Here is a 22,031-nt window from a genome sequence, read left to right on the forward strand (position 1 = left end):
ATTACGGGAATGAAAATACAAAAAAAATCAAGCGGAAAAATGAAATGCCAAAAATGTTTAGAGTATATCTTACTTTATTTTAATTTATTTTTATCGGAAAGTTTTTTTTAATGGAAGATCGAAAGCTACTTCCAACCGCTAGGAAGCTAATTTATCTTGCCATAGGGACTTGAATCAGGGCTCCATCTGCGGTTGCAGCCCAAGCCTCTACCAAACCATACCACACCTGTACATCACCTGTGCATCACCTGTGCACAGACTGATGCTAATGCAGCGGTTTCAATGGAGGCATGATGCTGTGTTAGAATTGAGTATTGTTTGGGTAAAATGGAGCGGAGCGTCCTCCCGTTATGTGGGCATGCTCAACTTCGTTCGTTCAGGGTCGCTCAGGTTCATTTCAGACCAGCATCCTGCTCAAACCCTTCCTGTAGTGAACAGTAAACGCGCAACGTTTTTCGACTCGATGCAAACTCATGGCCAGTAGGTGTGTGTGACTACATGCCTCAGCTTGCGTGCAGATAATATATGTAGAGAGCTCCTTTTTATGATGTCGCTCTTTGTCTGCGTACACCCGGAGATGATGTCGAGGGGGGGGGGGCAGCCGAATATGACTGAGACTAAACGAGAGTCAGCGGCTCAGTGGTGGCAGTCGGCTCATCTTCTCTTTTATTTCTCAACACCCCACAATGGAAAAACTCACTCGCCTGTTGTCTGACTGTTCCAAACTCTCCAGTCAGCAGTGTGCCTGTGCACCCGCTGAACAAATGAAAAATAACGGACTCACACAAAAATATGTGAGCAGTATGTTTTCAGGTGCACAGCGAGTATTGTATTGCAGTGTGTGTGTGTGTGTGTGTGTGTGTGTGTGTGTGTGTGTGTGTGTGTGTGTGTGTGTGTGTGTGTGTGTGTGTGTGCACACATGTGAGCGAGCCAGTGTGTGTGCGTGTGTACTGATGCAGGGGAGGGGTGACATCATTTCAGCAGCAGCTGACACTGTAAAGGTTTCCTAAAGCCTCCAAACATATGGTTGGAATTGTCTCGATGATGGTATTTTATCACAGATTAAATCCAGAATTGGCAGAAATTTGGGAGTCAGTGTTGTACATCGATAAGCTTTATAGACTTAGAACATAATACTCTGTGGATGATAGTGTTCCTACATTTGAGAACTGTTGCATTTAGGGGAAGTTGGTCGTTTGGGTATCATACTTAGTTATTTCTCGCTCTGTCTTTCAACATATCGATCCTTCATGGGTCACTGATCTGATCTGGCACGGAGCATTAGGAAGATGCATCAAACACCTCGCGCAAACCCTCAGGACAGAGTGTCTTGGAGAAACTCCTGTCCCACTTTTTCACTCAGTGTAATTGATCATAGTGCTCTTCTCTCATCACTCTTTCTCTAAGTACTGAAACATGATAGTGACGTTTTCTTTTCTTATCTCAAACTAAATGGGTGTCTTTTAACAATTAAGGATACCTGATCCTTGGGGTCTGTTGCTGTGGAATCCAAACAAAATTACATTACATGTCATTTAGCTGACGCTTTTATCCAAAGCGACTTACAATAAGTGCATTTCCACATAGAGATACAAACAAGTAACAAGAAAGTACAATTTTCATCAAATAAGCAGTTTCAAAACATGTTCTAGAAAAGTGCCGTTATAAGTACAATTTAAGTGCTACCATTTGTTAGTGCTACGGTTTGCTAGTGTTTTAGTCAAGGTAGAGTCTAAAGAGGTGTGTCGTCCTGATGTCATCAGAGAGCTCATTCCACCATCTGGGAGCAGGACAGCAAAGATCTCGCCGAGTGCTTTTCTCTCAGTGAGGGAGGAACAAGCAGCTTGATGCAGAGCGGAGTGTGCGGGTTGGGATGTAGGGTTTCACCATGTCCTGGATGTAGACTGGTCCCGATCCATTCACAGCATGGTACGTCAGTACCAATGTTTTGAACTGGATGCGGGCAGCCACTGGTAACCAATGAAGAGAACGGAGAAGTTAATGTTGATTTGTCAATATGGAAATGTCCTATCTGTCCTATGATGAAACTTTGTTGAAATAAGGGCTTCATAATCTGTACACCACTACCTCTGTCCCAGGACCCTTGCATCACATTAAACCTTTATGGATGAATTGTACACTGAGACTTGTGGAGGACAGACCATAGCATAACAAGGTGGGACTTAATAGATCAGCTTGCTTACCATCACTTCTGACTCCTTTCACTCTGATCCAGGATATTCTCCCAATCCGTTGGCTCACACTCTCCTAAGCACTTCCATGAATGATTGTGGGGAGTTAAATGTTGGCCCGCTGCCTATCAGTGCAGCTGGGGAATATGGGAGGGATGGGAGAATGACAAGCGGATTAAACCGGGTCAAAGGTTAAATCTCAGACCGTAATCCATCACAAATGACTGATTGCCTGCCTCGGGGTCTCCACATCTCCACGTCACTGTAGGGTATTCAAATAAATCTTTCCATTTCTGTGAATACTTGGATATGCATCGTCCATTGAAAACCGCTTGTTATTGAGGTCTCCTCACAGTGTAATTGGTCCAATTCATTGGCCTGCTAGCAAAGCCTACACTGTGTCTATTTACTCCTGTTTATCCATCACCGACTCTCCTCCTTTCACATACATCTTAAACCTGCAACCTGAGAGATGGACATAAACCCCATCTCTCAGCACAAGTGTCAAATAGGATTGGCTACAGGCTGTAATTACCACCCCACTCCCCCTCCTCAAAACACACACACACAGTCTTCAGTTCATTCAACGGGTTCCCGGGGTATGGGGGGGGGGGGGGGGGGCAGTCGCATAGAAGTCTATTGCTAAGACGGGGCGCCACCTATTTAAGACAATCACATGATTTCACTGGGAGTCAAAATGGTCCGCGGGGGTCACTGGGTGGAGAGAGAGCGCGAGCGGGAGAGAGGGCGTGTGGGTTAAAGAGAGGGGGAGACGGAAACTTTGGCTACTGGTCGGACCGTGTGAGTGCAAGGAAGGAAAATGACTTGCCGGCAGAGCGCAGGCGATTTGAAAATGAGCCGAGACCAAAGTGGTGCACGTCAGAAGAAGTGTGCGTCCGACGCGCATTGATGCCTCGTTCAGCACGAGTTCTGCGAAGCTGCTTCGGCCGCATTTGGACTTATTCATTTCATCTATTTAACCTAAAGGGGCTGCTCGCAAGTGGTGGAACTTGCAGGGATGGCTTTCCGACGCGTTTCTGCAGAGTGCGGAACCTCGACGCGGCGCGTTTTTCGACTCTTTTGCTTTTTCACGCTGAGCCACGTAAGCCTGTTGCGTTATTATCGCCCCGCACGCACGCACGCGCGCGCGCGTATGCATGCGGAGCTCGTTACGTTGCCAACACTTCAAATGACAGAGAGCCGAGATATCTTCTCCGAGCCGACCGAGTCATATGTACGTGTCCTTCCTTGCAGAGCGTGCTGTGGAACAATGGTGCTGACGGTGGGGAATCTCAGCAGGAAGCATCGGCCCTGCTCGCGTCGCTCAATTTACCGCAACACACAGGTACGTCCGGCGCTGGAGCCGAGCGTCTTTGCACACTTCGCCGGTGTTTCTGCGACCATTTGTGTTTGTGTGGAAGAGGGGACTGTGATCCGCAAGGTAAGGTTGGGCTTGTCGCTGCAACGGGGTTAGAGGTAAAGTCATCCACCGCATCCCTCCGACAACACCTGCGCTGTTGTTGCCTCTCTTCACCGCTGGGGGGCGGCCTGCAGCCTGACACGCAGCCGTCAGCGCCTGCTGCACAAGTGGAGAAAAGCTCAACAATAAAAAAACTTGCCCCAGCTAATATCAGTATTTACTATAACGGGTCTATTGAATTGTGAAGCCCACGGACGAAACGCTAGCAATAGAAACGTATCATTTTGTGATGTCTAGTTGCTTGGTACAATGAAAATGCCTACGTCATATTCTGTCATTGAAGACCTGCCACAGAGTCAATTCAGCAATTAGCACGAGCTGCAAAAGCAAGACATTCATCTGTTCTTTGTCCTGTGAATCTAACCCCATGTGGTGTGCTGTGTCAGGAACTGCTTTGGCTGTGCACTCTCCTTTGGATCCTTTGTTTTTTTATAAAGCAGATACACATCGGAACTCCTCTCACTGGCCACACGAGGAGATGATATGAAACACAATTGAGGGAAAGCCCTCACTTCTGTTTCAGGACCTCTCCAGCCAGCACAACTAATGCTCAGTATTCATGTTTTCAACATCCACAGGGCTGTGTCAGAGCGGGTTAAGAAAGAGCCCACATGTTCAATCTTTTGTTGAGTTGAAGTCAAAGCACCCATTGGCTGGACCTCCTCAGAAGCCACTAAACCAACATAGCCACCACAGGATCTTGTCTCAGTCCATCAGACAAGGTGTATGCGTTTGAGTGTGTGTGTGTGTGTGCGCGCGCGCATGCTCCGTTCCTGCAGTATCTGTGTTTGTATACTGTCAGACATGGGTCACTGCAGCTGTTTTTTTTGGTTTAGGGCGGCTAAATGTGTGTTGGGGGGTAGGGGGACAAAATGCCAAAAAATTGAGACCATCCTTTTCTGGTTTTGCCTAAGTGCTTCGGTGCCGCCACAGAAAATGCTTGAGACTTGAAGTATGCCGCAGTCCTGTAACTCGTCGGAATGTCTCCAATGTAACATTTTAAGGGTTGAAGGTTAGCTTTACATATAAAACATATGTAGACACAATACTGCAAGGTGCCTTCAATAAATGCATCCACTAATAAGCGTGTGTCATGTATGCATAAGTGTGCCTCATTATGCACCGAATAGCCAGGTTCAATGCTCAGACATGCACACTGCCAGTGTTAAGCAGGTCCAACTGTACTGTAAATAAGCCCGCGGTTGCTCTCTTTTTTTTCCAGCACTTTAAGCTGATAACGTAAGAGGCATCCTTCTCCCATGGCAATACCGGACACATTACCACACTTGCATTTTGTGCATGCAAAACGCATGGTCTGCTAAACCCTAACGTTCCTAGGCATCTGCTGTCCTGATTTCTTCTGGAAAACCAATTTCGATGCAGCTGAAGGAATCCGCTACTCTTTCGATTTGACCCTTGGAGGAAAGCCCGTTTCTGTGGCCACAAGGCCACTCGACATTTAAGTGGTTGAGAAGGCCAAGCCTGCGACCTGCCACCATCTCCCTTTATGACCTGCAGTTATTCAGCCCAAGCTGTAGTAAAAAACTGTAGTAAAACACAAGGTCAAACATGATTCACTCTTCGCTGAGGGGACTGTGTTGGAATAGTCCAAAACCCTTCCCTTTGTTGTAACTCTGTCTTGACCCTGGCACCAAAAGTATACGGGGCAGGTCAAGGAAACTTTACAAATGGAAAAGGTTGTAGTTTTTATTCAGACCACTGATGCAACCAAGGTAGCATCAGGCACAGCATGCTGTTTATCACTCTGAATGGTGTTAATGAAGTTAATTAAAGGACTGACCACAAGAACCACGTGTTTCTTACCGTTGCATCTACCCAATATAGTTCATTAACTTAAAACTTTCTGCAATCTTATCCAATGTTTGATCCATGGTATCTATATTGATCTTTAATAGCTGTGTCAACAGAGTAAATGTTGCATTTTCTCTTGTCTGTCATTTTAAATTCAGTTTTTCACTTGGCCTAAACTTTGCAAACTAACCCACTAATCTTCATTTTTTTTTCTCTTCTCTTCTCTCCCTGCATTCCTTTATCTGTCATCCAGAATATGAGCTTGTATCTCCCTACGAGGTTAACCCCCAAGGCGTTTACATCTCCCACGAAGTCGCTCACAACCAGCGCAGAAGGCGCCGCAGATCGTTGGCCCAAGATGCCGACTCGTCAAAAAGCGGCGGAGAGACGATCCACCTCCGACTGAGCGGCTTGGGGCAGGACTTCCACATGGAGCTGAGGGAGGCCTCAGAGAGCCTGATTGCACCTGGCTTCGCCATCCAGGTCCTGGGAAAGAACGGCACAGAGAGCCTGAGGGCCTACCATCCGGACGACCTCTGCTTTTACCAGGGGTCGCTGAGGTCAGAAGTCAACTCCTCGGTGGCATTGTCAACATGCGCAGGGATGGTGAGTCTGAACATGCATGGGTTGAGTTGCAGGGTGATTTTGATGAAAAGAAGGGGAGTAGATGAATCTAACGTCGGCTGGTATGCAATAGGGTTGGTTCATTTGAAAGGGTTTTCTTTCTTATATTTTGTATTTTAGCAGCATTTGGATTGATGGCATTGTATTAACAAGTGAGCACTGTAATTGCATTCAGTGTATTAGACGAATTCCAAATTTTAAGAAATTCCAAAAGTCGAATTACCAATGATAATTTGTGTTCTTGTCATGCTGAATCAGCATGTAGACTTGGTCGAAATAAATAACTGAAAGCTATATAACATGTAGTGCAATACATTAGACACCAGATGAGGATCTAAAGGAAAGAGTGAGAAGTGAACAAGTACAAAAGGAGGAGAAACGTCTGGTTAGCCTAGAATACTACACTAGAATACTATGTACTTTGTGAATATGAAGTAATCCTTACAGTCTTAGACTTACATACCCATGTATTAATTTATAACCAAGCAATCACTGCAAAATGGGGAGCAAGAAGACAAACTCCTGTCATGTGACTTTTTTGCTCTTCAATGTGAGTGCAGTCTTCCAGTTGAAGGATTGTAAAAGTCTTGAGAACGTTCCAGCTTTTGGACATACAAGCCTTCCACTTGGAGAAAAAGAAAATGTAACTTTAGAGGTCCATTGCTGTGCCTGAGAATTGCCCTCTGAAAGGTCAAATAGAGGATGGCAAATCTCATGGGATTCCTCTATTATGTGTGTGTGTGTGTGTGTGTGTGCATCCACGTTTGTGCGTGCGAGCAGAAGACTGTGCGCGCAGTGTGTGTGTGTGTGTGTGTGTGTGTGTGTGATTGTGTGTGTGTCTCCGATTCCCAATAAAAGATTCAGCCAAAAGGTCCAGGGTTGCTCACACTGTAGTTGTGGTTCTCACGACTGAGGCTGCTTCGGACAGACTTTGTTCAGGCATCAACGAGAATTATTTTCTAATGTGGATTACAGAATTGCAAAGCTACCTGAGAACACATGATATTTACCCTCCTGGGACTGACAAAAGAAAAGTTACTCTTTCATGACATAAGATTTTATGACATCTTACATTAATATCTTTCATTTAATTTTATGGTTGATTAAGTGTTTAAACTCACCTGCCGGTAGCACCAACCCGGCTATGCATTGAAAAATACCTTTTTATTATCTGACTTTTGTGTACTAGTGGCCCAACTGATCAAAACGTAACTAATTCACCAAGCCTCGTGAACGCCAGTTGGAGACTTTGTACCCAGGTCAATTCTATTTGACAGGAGCCAGGTAAATATTGACCATGGGAACTCGGATCGATAGCCGTATCCGTGAGAGCAGCGAGTGCAGCGTGACGCTGCTGCAACCAGATCAAACCTCATCCCACGTCAGCTCATTGATGTACTTGTTTGAGAAATATTCATTTCAAGGACATACATGTTTTCACGACTGTCCCTGACGTACACAGCACAACAGACTCAGTCTGTTCATCATCATTATCATCATCATCATCATCATCGTCCCAGTATCCCAAATATGGACAAGATATGAAGTACGGTCTATAGCGTCAAAGTTCATCAGGAACATCTTGTTTATTTTTGTTAACATGTGTTGGTGTGTTTATGTGAGCAGCACGGTTTGCTTACTGAGTGTGATTGTGTCGTAATAGGTCTCTTTAAACAATATATTGAAGTTGCTTTTTCATCTGTCAAGATAGCTAGTACTCAGGGAGATATTGTAAACTTACATTCTCTGCATTACCTTAATTGCATTGCTTGTTGTAAACAATTCATCCTTTCAATATTGAAAAAATGCTTTTAAATTACATTTGTTTTTGTTAATATGTATGTGTTTGACTCATACAAACGCTGTCTGTAGATTTCCTTGCGCTTGCCAGCAGAGGCGGGGACAGATAGATAGATAAAGAAAAGCAGAGAAACGGATAAGAAATACCTTCAAGATGTAGGCTACGGCCATCGTTCCCTTCTGGCATTTTCACGTGTTTAGGATTGTTAGGTTGTAAAGCTTATGAATAAATTGACTATTCAATTTCTCTGGCAGCCCATTCTGTGGTTAGACTGCTTTGTAGAGACTTCAACCACACAAATGTTGTACTTACAAGCATGGAATTGAAAAGTGGCAGGCCAATACCACGACTCTGTTCACCTGCCAATGGTTTGAGACGGACATGTGGAAGGGGAGATCATAAAGCCACATCCCTCTCGGTGTCAACTTAATGCTGCAGCGTAACCCTCTCTAGTCTGGCTTTTATGGGGGTGAGGGAGTTGAGGGGTGAGTAGTGTGCCGTACGCGCATTGCCCAGACTGAAAGATTCCAACAGCCATCGACTAGATTTTTACAAAAAACATTTGTAGTCCCAAGAAATAATAGTCACTCTGGTGCTGGTGCTGCGAGTGCATTAATGTCAGTGTGGAACTGCCGTACGTGGAGAAATAACAAAACATTTTAATTTTGCCCCCCCTTATATAATGTTAGGGGCTGTGTTAGAGTTGTCTACGTCAGTGCGTTACATGCTGATGTTAGCATGAGCTCAAAACACCATTGAAATACTTACCTGCTTACTTCAGAGATTGTGTAAATATTCTGGTTATCTAAATGTACTTCATGCTGTGCTTCACTCCCGCGCACCAGTATCTGTTTGTCTAATCACATTTTACTCAAACTTCTACAGCACACCTTTCCTTTTGTCCTAAAGGGAAATGCTAAGCGTCCTCCGACTACAAATCACTTGGAGGTCATGTGTTTTCCTCTTGTAAAAGGTCGGGTGTGTTTCTTGCCTCGGGCCTAGTAGTAGTCATAATAATAGAATGTTTTGCCATCGTCCCTCCTCTGGGATTTCCAAGAATATACAGTGTGAGGGATGGTGTCTTGATGTGATGAGTCTTTGAAAAGCAGTCAGTGTGGTCTTGGCTGGTTTATTCCAATCGATTTTCCATCCAAAGATTTGCTCATACAAGGTAGATTAGGCACTGAATCATATGCATATGTCTCCGATACTGTCCGATAAGTCAATTTGGAACATTTTTTTTTGTTTCCAAATGGATATAAACCCAGTTGGTCTGATGCCTTCTGGGCATCTAGTCAACAGATGACTGAGGCAGTTTGTGAATTGAAATCACTAATTGATTACGAAATGGTGTCTAGTGCTGCAGTAATATGCCAGAGTATCACTTCCAATTTTCCAATAAGCCATGTCGACATTGTGCCAAAGTTTTAATCTGCCATCAACTGCTAGAAATGTCTCCATCATGGAACCAGATAGCATGCGCCATATACATTTGAATTTGTGATGGCAACTTCCTCTCTGTTGTTTTAAGGGTTGTAGTAAATTAATCCGACCCTTGTTGAACTGACCCTGCTGAACTGAATGCCCCCCCCCCCCCCTCTCCACAGTTCCGTTTTCCTACCCAGCCTTCCTTTCCTGTGCCTGCTTGTCTGGATGCGTCTGACTCCAAAGAGTCCAGCTGTTTACGCCCTCCCAAGTAGTGTTTCAGCATTTTATGACTGCTATTTCCACCTTGTAGAAAGAAGTGTGTAATCTGATGAGTTGGGCTATTTAAGAAAAGGCCCATAGACACACATACTCTGAGGAAGTAGCGGATCCATGTTGGTCTGTGTTTAAAGACCGGGCCAAGTTTGCAGGCTAATGAGAACATTAAAAGAGTATCTGTTGGGGATAACGGCTTTTAAGCTTGGGAAGACGAGGATGCATTTAATAAAAAAACATTTAAAATTCATTTTAGATGTAGTGTGCTGCTATTACATATGGTTTTCTGTCCAATTCAAGCTTGTTCTGCACACCAGATATTACGTTTCTATTCTTTTGAAGAACACCGAACTCACCAACCCAAGTTAAATGATACGAATTAAACATTGAGATTGAATTCTGAAGCACAGGACACAAGCACAACGATACAATTACTTTAACAGCAATGATCCAACTTTAGGGGAAAGATTCCAGTGTGACAGCAGACATGGAGGAGAGGAAACATGAGGGTGTGTGGAGACACGTGCTTCTTGTTATGGTGGCGCCTCCAAACCAAAGCATTACCAGTTTCACCTTACTGAGCAGCAAAAACCTTAATTTGACCAAATTGTTAATAAGGAACCAAAATTTGTGGAAAAAGGAGTTGTTTGAAACTAATTTGAAGTTATGTGACATTGACAAAAAAAGTATTTCATGATCATAAAGACTGTGGCTGACGTTTCAGACTTTTTGAAACCACGGCATGTGCATGTTTCTACTTTGATAGTTTACTCTCATACTCTGAATAGTTAAGTGCCGCATGCACATATAGTATATACAAACAGCAAAAGCACAGCCATGTTTGGAAATTTCACTTGAAATACGCTTGGAAATAAGCCTACTAAAAGTAACACTGCTCTGCACAAATCTTTATAGTAAATACATCGTTCTTCTTAAGACCGAATGTCAGCCAGATTAACCTGTCAACTCTGGACTATTCCTAACAACTCCCAGCTAAACAGTCCAGTCCACATGCTGCAGGTAGAAGCCTCTCTCGGTCATGTCTTCCCTCTTCATTTCACTGCTATTGGAATTAGTTGACCATAAATAAGCCCCCATGACGATAACAACCTTTTCATTCTTTTACTCCAATATCTTCCTTATTGACGCCAGAAATCTTTTTCTTAGTGATCACGTGGACCCATTTTCCACAGAGAGCTGTTTCAGGTCCACTGTAGAAGTAGAAGTTAATGCATGATGATTCTCTTTGGCTTTCTTGATGAAAGCTGTAAACTCCACAGCATACTCATAGAGTTCATCATTTTAAACTTTGGTACTTGGTATTTCACTGGTGTCCTGGTTTGTAATCAAAAGGCTGGGCTACTGAGTGATGAAAGGTCTGCTTCTGAAAGATTGACTGGTTCTAAAATCAAAATGAGGCTTGAATGGACACAACGGTGTGCACAAATCTGCACAGACAGACATTCAGTTGCACATGGATGATCTCTGTGGTCCCAGCTTCCACGCTCACCAAATGTTGTCCCACATACACACATCCTCTGTACGCTGTCGATACAGGCACACACACACACACACACACACACGCACACACATATGGATACACACTGACTCCGGGCCCGACACAGCCTCACAACTGCCACTCTGTCCGCCTGTTTCTGTCAGCCAAAGGACCTCACACGCCACTCTGAGTGAACTTTTGTTTTATTTTTTGTCAATTGAACGTATTTTAGGGAAACAACTATTTCTGCCAGGAACAGTTGCAGCCCAAACACTGTGTGCCAGTTGTCTGTCCGCACAGATGTGTTGCGTGTTTGGAAAGACTGAGGGAGACAAAGAGAGGCAGAGACCAAGAAATCTCCAAGTATCTGTCTCCTAAAAGCGACGCACAGAGAGAGAGTGTAAGGTCTACTGAAGAAAACCTGTGCTGCACCTTTACAGATTTATAATAGGCTTCCCCATAAATTCCCCTGAAATCCAAAGCATAAGGTGCTGGTACTTAAAGTGGGGCCCTCAGTAAGATACGTTTCAAACGGGTGAGAAGTATTACATCCAAGAACTAACGATTTTCATGCTTGCATTCATGTTTTAAATATACGTGCATACTTAAGTAGTCAAAAGAGTATCTATCGAGTAAGTATGGTGAGCATTTACATTGTTTAGAAAAGAGATGCCACTTCCTTTCATCCTCACGTTTAGAGGAGGGGGGTCAGGTTCACAGTGACCCAGGAGATAAAACGTGACTAATTACTGACAGACGGATTGGAAATCTATGTGAAGAGCTGAAGTTAACAGTATCCTGTTCATTCATAATAATGTGACTGCAGGTTGTTGGGTCCGTTTTTGACAGAGAACGCACCGGCTGTTGAAGCACACAAACTGTGTCGCTAAACAAAGCATATTTTTGGCTAAATGGGTCCTTAAGGACCAGCACTGTGTGGAGCTAACAGTACTTTCTGTTTTGCCTCTAGTCAGGTTTGATCAGAACACGGGATGCAGACTATTTCCTGAGACCCGTCTCCCAACACCTGGCCCGGAGAGAGAACTTCACAGCACCCTCCAATCACCAGCCACACATCCTCTACAAGAGCGACAGGGACCCCCGTACGGAGCGGAGAGGTCACGACCCCCGGGTGCTTGAGAAGAGATCCCCAGATTCAAGTCATCACAAATCACACAGCCACTTTGTCACCAAGAGATCCACAAACTCCGTGGCCGACCCCAACGCCCGCCCCGCCGTTCAGGGAGATGGAAAAGGTGCCATCAGTCCTGGTGACCAGCCGGCGCATCGTGACCGTGGTCATCGTCGCAGCAGGCGTCGACCCGACAATGACCACGCACACGGAGAGAAGCGGAGGCAACACTTCTGCGGGAGACGGAAGAAATGTATGTAAGGGCATTTTCTCATTCTTATCCATGTGTAGCATAGTTTCATTCATGTTGAGATGCATTAAACACTCGTGCAACATCTCGCCTGCGTTAACTAAAGCAAACAATGTATGTTTACTGACTTAACAAGAAGCCATACTATGAATCAATTTTCCTTGAAATAGGACCCCAAACTTTTGTGAAGGGTTTGCATTAGTTTTTCACATGATGACTAATATTATCTCAGTCTCTATTGACATTTGTGACGTGACCTGTGAAAGGTCAAAGGAAATATTTTATTTTCACTTTACTCTGTGACAAATGTTTGCTTTCAGGGAATAACTATAAGATCAGTTAACATGCTGGTGTCACAGAGGTCATTTGAAAGAAAGCAGGCAGCGATGGGACTGGTACCGCCACCATTACCTTGCAGGAATGCAGCAGTCTGTCCCCTGGGAAAACATACTGATATTTACATTCTCATGGCATGAAAACACTGAACACCTGTGCCATAAGTTAGTCGAGTGGGGCACATTTGTTGCCCACCTGCTGTCCGCCCATATAAGCAAACTTTCTAGCCTTTATAGTTCATTGCAGCTAAGCTGAGGTTTTGATGACTACTTCTAGATTTTAGCTGATAACATTGCAGGCTAGATTAGCTTCTGCTTATCTTTGACTTGTTTGTACTGTTGAGAAGTGGATGTTACACAAGTTTCCAAAGGGGACTCAGCTTTCGAGAAGAGTCAAAAACAGGGTGGAGCTAGGTATTTGATGTCAAGATTATCTGTGTGTGTGTGTTGGTCTGAGTTCACTTAACAAAGCACTGATACATTTTCACATTACGCGTGTATTGGGAATTCCTTGTGATTCATTTTTGGAAGAAAATAGCTTATCTTATCCCAAAAACACTTTAATGACTGCAATAAGTATTCATAAAGCAGTTGTAGGCTATATAAGAACCTCTCGGTAGCTGCTCCTAATTAACAGCCATGTAATGTAGTTTTTGCATTACATGTCATTTAGCTGAGGCTTTTATCCAAAGGAAATTACATTGTATTATAACCCATGCATTACATTTTGCCTGGGGAGCAACTGATGTTTGGGGGTCTTGCTCAGGGACACTTCGACACGGCACATGGAGCAGCTGAGACTTGAACCACCAACCTTCTATTTCCCAGAGCACCACGCTACTCCATGCGCCACCACCGCCTCAGTTTTAAATATGTTTACAGTTTGTCTGTGACACCAGTGTCTAGTGACACTAGAAAGTGAAAGTTAAGTATAATAAAGTTCATCTGTGGGAAGAAAGGAGCCGCTGTGCAGCATAGTCAACATAAATAGAATTACTTTCTATTCAAGAGTGCGGTGTGTATTTTATTTCTTTTAAAACTGTCCAATTTGGTTCACCCCCTTTATTCTGAATCCTGTTTAATTCAGACATGCCCAAACCTCCAGAAGAAGATGCCTTTATCCTTCCAGACGAGTACGGGATCAACCCGAGGAACAAAAGAGCGGTGCCAATGAAGAACCAGGCCAATCAGAAGCTCAATGTGGAGACGCTGGTGGTGGTGGACAGGAAGATGATGGAAAACCACGGCCACGAAAACATTACCACTTATGTTCTTACTGTGCTTAATATGGTGAGAGAAACCTCCTCACATGAGCCAACAGAAGGGAAGTCCCAATTAGCAACTGTTAGCATGCTAACACGCCTGACTAAGAGCATGATTAACATTAAATCTGCTAACAGTGTTATTGTTAGCATGTTAGCATGCTGGTTCTAGCATTTAGCTTGATACGGTCCCACAGAGCTGCTAGCGAGGCCTGCTCAGTCTTTTGAATGAGAAATGTGATGTAGGATAAGTCTTTCTACTAGCTACTCTGACTTTATGTCTTTAGTGTCATGCAGGGAAGAAAATCTTCAATATATCATCATATACAGTATGTATTGGAGCGAACATTTAGCTGGGCTTTATTTCCTCTCATCATAAACCTTTTGGGGTTGTACAATTGCTAAATTGTCACTATGCAGCATGTGATGGTCGAACATCGGCAGAGATCCATTTGGAAGCCGTGCATAAATTGGTTTAAAGTATTCCATGGTTTTAGGGTTTAGTGACTTGACACCCCTGTCTTCCATCCTCACTTTTCCAAATGAGCACATTTAAAAACATGAAACTGATACCTGGGTGAGATCATTGCTGCGACGCTAACAGTGTCCCGCCGTCCCCTCTCAGCTGATCCGCCAGCAAATTCTGTCACGGTCGTTTTGCTACTTAATGACTGACTGACAAATCCAAAGATAATCCGTCTATTTTGAAAACATAGTTGCCTCTAGTAGAAATCCAAGTTGGAGCAGTCACAACCCGCCTCAGAGGAGTCAACTAAATGCCGTATGGAGTTTCACAGAAAACACCCCCCCCCCTTACCCCAGCTGCCACCTCTCATGGGCCTCAAAAAAGGTTATTTAATTTAACCCTAACCCTTTGTCAAAAATAAAATCTGATATGCCCTTCCGGCATTTGCAAAGATTTTTGTTTTCTTTGTAGGAGAGTGGGAAGATTTCAATGGCATTAATCGGACATTTAAAAAAAAGTTCTACACTTAACTGTAGCACTTAATACTGGAGCTCTTTGGAGTCTGTTGATGGTTTCTTCTGTGAGATAGTGAAAACACAGTGATTCACTGGAGCCGTTGGATTTTCAAATCTGGAGCTCTGTCAAACAATGGCGAGGAGACCTTGGTTTAAGTAGGGGTTTCGACTGCCTCCTCGACCTATGGATTAAGCTTGAATTTGGTAACAAACCACAGCCATGAGGTTCTCATGCGTCCGTACAGAGGAAAGTCCAAACATCAGGAACATGGGGAATCATTGAGATTGTTTTGAAATTAATTAACAGCTCTCCTTGCTTCGGTCCAGATCCCTTCTGAACACTTCAATGACTAACGCATGTCTGAAAACAGAGAAGCACCCATGCAATCCAAACCTGAAAATACATACAAGTGTTATATGCTCACCTCCCCCACTCAACACAATGGCTGACAGTGCCTTTTTACAGGCATTTTTGTAAACAGTAGTAGTAATAACATGTGATCATTTATGTTTGCGTGCCCCAGGTCTCCAGTCTCTTCAAAGACGGTACAATAGGGGGGAACATCAACATAGTGATTGTTGGCCTTGTGCTTCTGGATGAAGATCAGGTGAGCATCTCAAAGCATGTCCGCATTTTCAAGTAAGAAACCTGATTTCATAAAAATCCAATTACTCACACAGGAACGCTGTGATCGATGGCTGATTTTTTGTTTTTGTGGTTGATGGTTTTGAAGATTATTTTTCATGCATAGTGTTAAAAGCACCTCAGGCACCACAGACAATGTGTCAGATTCAGACCTGAAAGGAATGAAAAAAAAAACCTCTAGGAACAGATCATTTATTTGTTTGTTTTTCTACATGCCTGAGGGACCACATTTCTTCGGTCTCCTGGGGTTGACGATTACTGTGGTTAATTACAGGGTGTGCATTTCCCTGGATCCTTGCCAGATTTAAGAGGGAAATTATCTTCGAGTGCGGGAGAATGAAGGATACTTTTAGTACAAGAGAAAAATAAGGAGAGTCAAACAGGTGGGGTACTGTCAACGAGGAGTCAAGTAGGCAGAGGTGAACGGCTTCTGGTTTCCATCCACCTGTGATGTTAATAGATTTCAATCTCCTTTAAGAGGCAATTATCCCCAGGAAGCATGCCAAAAATGGCAAAAATGTCCCAGACGTTTATCTTCCAGGTAGAAACACTTATACAATCATTGTTCCCTCTCACATCTTCAACATACGTCTAACGATATAGTTGATTGAATGTGGAGAATATGGACCGATCTGGTAACAGGATTAGCAATACGTGTATTTGCATTGCCTTTCCTTCTTCTGTTCATGTTGTGAGGTGCTTTGATTAAGATCTGTCAACGCAGAGGGAAGGGAAAAAGTAATTCATCCCACCAACTGGTTTATCTGCTTTGAGCCCCCAGCTTCCTTCCATGAAGACGACATTGTCTCTCTTCCTGGCTCCTTTTTATCTGCTTTACCTCACAGGACGGCTTGGTGATCAACCACCATGCAGATCACACGCTGAACAGCTTCTGCCACTGGCAGTCCATCCTGGGAGGCAGAGAGGGCAGACACCACGACCACGCCATCCTCCTCACAGGACTCGACATCTGCTCTTGGAAGAATGAGCCCTGTGACACTCTTGGTAGGCTACATCCTCAACATTAACATCTGTTTAAAAAAATGCCAGTGCAAGTTTCATTTAAACAATGTAAATACCCCAAAAAGCAAGGGTAAGAAGAACACTCTAAATACAATCTAATGTTAAGGTAGTGACAATAAAGAAAGCATTTTTGTCACATAAATGCCATCTGTCCATATTTTCTCTGGGTAGAAGCAATGTCAACAAGGGACATATGAGCGAAACCAGAAAAATAGTTTTAAATATCAGAGAAATATAAGAAAATGACACGTATTAATTGTGTTTTTACTGAATTAGCCCAGCATTCAGACAGTGCTTTTCAGCTATTATCTGTACAGAGCGTGTCTACTTTAAACCAACTCAAGCTCAGCATGTAAGTGTAAACCAGCTAACAAACTAACAACAGCTTGTTTGTGGTAATGACCATGCAAACACATTACTGTCTTGCCCACTGTGAGAAAAACCTTCCATTTAGTGTCCCAGAGAAACACGTTCATACTCAAACACACACAGATGTACAAGAAAACCCACATTCCCTTCAAACCCCAGATTTAAGTTTTGACTTCAAAGCGTTGAGGCTAGCATTAGCCCTAATTGTTGCTATGAAAGCCCAGTTCAAAGGTCTGTGTGTGTCTCTTTGTGTTTGCAGTCAAAGAAAGAGTTGCTTCTGACTAAGTCCAAAGAGGTGCAAGAACTACTAGAGCTACCAGTCAGCATATAACAGTTTATTTGCAATATTGTTATCGGCCCGTCTCTCAATATTTTTCTCTATTTTTTCAAAACCACTATGTAATATAACTGATCTACCTCTTCCCTCACTCACAGAGGGAACTCAATGGGAGTTCACACAGTCAATCTGTCTGCCTGTGGTTAATATCGTCATTCACATAAGCAATGTACATGGGAACGTTACTTTAGGAGTTTTCTTCCCTATAGCGAATGACTTTGAGCCATAAAATAACAAAACATCCAGGCTAAACTCTCCATGAGACACCGAGACAAAAACATTAAGAGCGGCCCCCATGGGCATTATCCTTTTTGATTCAGAGCCAGGGGGGTGGGTGGGTGGGTGTGTGTGTGTGTGTGTGTGTGTGTGTGTGTGTGTGTGTGTGTGTGTGTGTGTGTGTGTGTGTGTGTGTGTGTGTGTGTGTGTGTGTGTGTGTGTGTGTGTGTGTGTGTGTGTGTGTGTGTGTGTGTGTGTGTGTGTGTGTGTGTGTGTGACAGAAGAGGAATGGACAGAGTTATAAAGGGAGCTGCAGAGTAAAAGGGAGTTTAATAAAGAATGAGAGATGTGAGAAAGAAGTGAAGACAGATAGCAAATGTTTTAAAGGTAGTGATGATCTAGGAATGTTTCAATGGGGTCCTGTATTTTCACATATGGAGGGGTTTTAACCCAGTTGGGGTGTTTTTTACTTAAGCAATCAGAGGATGGGTTTTGGGCTTTCCATCTGAGAGAATCCTGTAAAAGTTAAAAGGTCCTTTTTGTCGTCAGTGGTTATTATAATCAAACAATTACCGTTTATGTTGGAATTGAAGTTACCATTAAAGGAATAATTGTAAGTGTGATGTAACATTTGTGAAATGATATCACTGGTTTTGCAGGTTTTGCTCCAATTAGTGGGATGTGCAGCAAGTACCGGAGCTGCACCATTAATGAGGACACAGGCCTGGGTCTGGCCTTCACTATTGCACATGAATCCGGACACAAGTAAGGATATCCATCCTGTTCATGAGTGCTGAAAATTATGTCGACTCATTTTTTCTTGCATTATTATCTTTCATTTTATCTCTAATTCAAATGAAACACTATTACCAGAACTCGTAAATAATTTGATCTTTTGTACACACCCCAGTTTTGGAATGGTCCATGATGGTGAAGGAAACGTTTGTAAGAAGTCAGAAGGCAACATCATGTCCCCCACACTAGCGGGTCACAACGGTATCTTCTCCTGGTCCGACTGCAGCCGCCAGTATCTCAGCCGCTTTCTCAAGTAAGCACACGTTTTTTCTCTTGATTTAAGGCTTTTGTTGTTTAGCAAATGGCATTAATGGATATGACCTCTTGAAGAGTCACATAAAGTTGACGCGATAGAAAAGCTCGATCACATCCATATGGCACATGGATATTGAGAAATGAGTAGTTCTCCATGCCTGCCTTTGTTAAGTGTTCATGCAACAATGACATAAAGCACTGTTTCAGTTTCTAAAGCAAGAGTCCCTCAGGCCAAAGCCATTTTGAACATGCAATTTGTTTTTATTATTCCTCACGTGTTACTGATAGAAAAACCACGTCAGCATCGGACATATCAGTAACAACTGCTGCTCTGATCCAAAGAGACTGAACCTATGTTATAACTATTATGGGACTACTTACATCAGCAAGGACCAACAGGCCTACTGAATATGAGTGGGAGGCAGGAATATACTGTATAGCTGACATTGCAACTAAGTGATATGTGGTGCTGCTATTCTCTTGTAAGTGTTATTTTACAAACTGCATACTGTAGGAATGATGTGTCAACGTATGTGTAGGAGAAAGGGTGTGAGGGGGAAAGTCGTGTGTGTGTGTGTGTGTGTGTGTGTGTGTGTGTGTGTGTGTGTGTGTGTGTGTGTGTGTGTGTGCATACCCTTGCATACAGCCTGCTCATCCATGTGAGGGATACAAGCATCACAGACATAGCGTCCATGTGTCTGGCTGTGTTTCTATGTGTCTGTGCATGTGTGTGTGTGTGAGTGCTTGAAAGGGGATAGCTCAAAGCCAGTGCCCGCCACTAAATTTACCAGTGTGGTCGCCCCCTCTCAGAGTGGTGGAGACAGACAGTGTATTTCCTCGCTCAGTTATTAGAGCTGGGGTGACCTCACTCTTGTTATGCCTGTCAGCCTTATATTAAACTCCCGTCGTCCCCTGAGGCCACGTGGAGGGGATCTCCTCAACACTCAAACAACAGGGGGTCGTCTTTCTGTACTACTTAATGATAAGAATGAGGAAATGTTGCTTGTTTTCTTAATGTCTAAATGTTTTTGGTTGGATGTGTCTCGTTGAGACCAATAAATAATAAGGCAAGTGTAGTTTACACCACAACCACTTTCAATCTACCAGCAGATGATACGTTTCGAAGAATATGTGTTACTCGTTGACTTGTAAAGCAGCAGATCAACACATAAACTCTTGTATCTGAACAATATCAGTATGAAGAGTTTTCTGTTTTATGAAAGGCTCTGTGCCCGATTCCGTTTGTGTGCTGATCAAACAGCGCATTAATCTGTGCGCTTTAGAAGCCCCGATAGGTGAATTTAGTTAACTTTGGACAGCCTTTCTGGCTGCTCCCCCCTATTTTAACCCAAAGCTAAGTTAATCGGCTTTTAAGTGTTTCTCAGTTGAGAATCCACCTGTGACCACTGATCTTCTTGGCAGTCTTGTCATTGGAATAATGTCAAGACTTTCTCCTTGGCCACTTAACATCATTTCGCTGTCTGCGTGTTTGCTACACCTACAAACCAGGAATTTAAGAGAAAAGAATGGTGCTTTTTCCTTTTCTGAGGGGATTTGATCATTTTATGTAATCTGCAGCTGTTGATAATCTCAATGCATACGTTGCTCAAAAGCCTCAAAACATTAAATGAATATGAAAAGATCTAAAGTGTATTTGTTACACAGGCTCCTAATTTCATGTGTGACTAAAAGTCCGGCGATGCTTGCTCACAGGCCTTACTTATGTCCCTGCTGATGTGTGTACATTGTAGATGTAATTTATTTTTCAGAAACCTTATTAGGTGAATAATGTTGAAATGCAGTTTATTGCACTTGTAGAACGGCCATTGTTCTTTGTAGACACAAAGGACCTATAAAGCGATGGAAGATCTCCCTCCCCACCACAAACACACACACACACACACACAGGCACACACTTACACACACTCTGCTAAAGCAATCATGACTCCTCACTAGAACGTTGAACCTTTCGAACATATTTTGCCTTTTTATGCCCTTTCCACCAAATCGTTGTTGCAGTAAAACATCTTTGTATAGTAGCCGCCGCTGCCAGTTAACACTGGAAACCCCCCGCTGGTGTTAGGATGTGAGCGGCATGGGCAAGGATTTTATATGTCCATCATAATTGAGTCCCTGCTGCATTAAAACCAATACTCTTAGGCTTTGAGTTTGGAAACACTGTTATGTTACCATGGCAACACTTTGCAGCACTCTCCAAAGTGAGAAAAAGTGGAGCATCATTGAGCGGTGCTTCCTGTTGGAGCCGTCCATTCCTTAGGTTTAAATCATAAAGCACTGAACGCCGTGTTCGTTTGACGGTTTATGACTGCATGCATGTTGGTTATCACGAACATGATTAATGCTTTTATTCTGCTTTCTTGTACTGTCTTCCACTGGCTTTTTCACCTCCACTCGCTTGCTGCTCTGCTTCTCTTGTCCCACTCTTTTTGGCTTCAATTGCCCATTTTTCCATTACTTCCTCTTTTATCCCCCTCTCCCCCAGTTCTGCGCAGGCTGTGTGCTTATCAGATGAACCCAGAGCCGTCAAGGAGTATCGGTACCCGGAGAAGCTGCCTGGCGAGCTGTACGACGCAGACACACAGTGTAAATGGCAATTTGGGGAGAAGGCCAAGCTCTGCACCCTGGACTTTAAGAAGGTAAAATTGATTTTGACTCAACTAAAACCACCCTTCATGCAAATTTATAGACAAGTTAAAAATCCCGTGACATGCAAACCTTTTCTCTGGGTTTTTCTCAGCACACACACAAACAAACTTGAGTGCTCAATTACTTTAAAGCAATGTGGTGGTAATGGTTCCCCAGGAAAAACCCAGTGAGGGAGATTGAGGCCAGAATGAGAATGGGTGGAGGAAAAAAAAGGCAGAATGAGGGATAGAGGAGGGAATAGAAAAACGGATTAGGATTGAATTCCTGCATGTGCTCATGTGCACACATGCATACATATTCTGTTTCTCCCACACACACAAACACAAAATAAACAGCAACATTTATAATTCTGGTCATGAAACCCTCACTGGGATAGATGACTAAATATACGCTGGAGCGTGGCCAATGGGAATCTATCCTTTTTGCTCTCCCATTGTCTCATTACTGCTGACGTTACTGTTTGAGAGACACTGCCTGAGTCCAGATAGGGTCTGCAGTGCTTCAGCGTGTAATGGCACTTGAAAGACCTGGAAGAGTGATCTTGCTAGGAACAATAATGGTACCCCGCTTGAAGCACACAATATGCACCTGCCCTTTAAGAAGAAGAAGGAGTTGTACATAAGAAAAAGGAGTGGATGGCTTTTTATTAATTGTT

At 43.4% G+C, this 22,031-nt stretch overlaps 1 protein-coding gene across 1 annotated transcript in view; it reads left to right on the top strand.

Moving 5' to 3' along the window:
- Nucleotides 1-2,996: 2,996 nt before the first annotated feature.
- LOC119198073 (A disintegrin and metalloproteinase with thrombospondin motifs 16) overlaps nt 2,997-22,031 on the top strand; it is a 36,796-nt gene continuing 17,761 nt past the window's right edge. The window contains exons 1-10 of the mRNA XM_037454918.2: nt 2,997-3,294; nt 3,447-3,537; nt 5,738-6,090; nt 12,079-12,493; nt 13,913-14,115; nt 15,593-15,676; nt 16,560-16,719; nt 18,319-18,424; nt 18,570-18,707; nt 21,213-21,366. Of these exons, the coding sequence (XP_037310815.2) occupies nt 3,211-3,294; nt 3,447-3,537; nt 5,738-6,090; nt 12,079-12,493; nt 13,913-14,115; nt 15,593-15,676; nt 16,560-16,719; nt 18,319-18,424; nt 18,570-18,707; nt 21,213-21,366 (1,788 nt within the window). The 5' untranslated portion in view covers nt 2,997-3,210. The remainder of the gene's footprint in view (nt 3,295-3,446; nt 3,538-5,737; nt 6,091-12,078; nt 12,494-13,912; nt 14,116-15,592; nt 15,677-16,559; nt 16,720-18,318; nt 18,425-18,569; nt 18,708-21,212; nt 21,367-22,031) is intronic.

The sequence above is a fragment of the Pungitius pungitius genome, chromosome 11 (assembly GCF_949316345.1).
Source record: "Pungitius pungitius chromosome 11, fPunPun2.1, whole genome shotgun sequence".
NCBI lineage: Eukaryota > Metazoa > Chordata > Actinopteri > Perciformes > Gasterosteidae > Pungitius > Pungitius pungitius.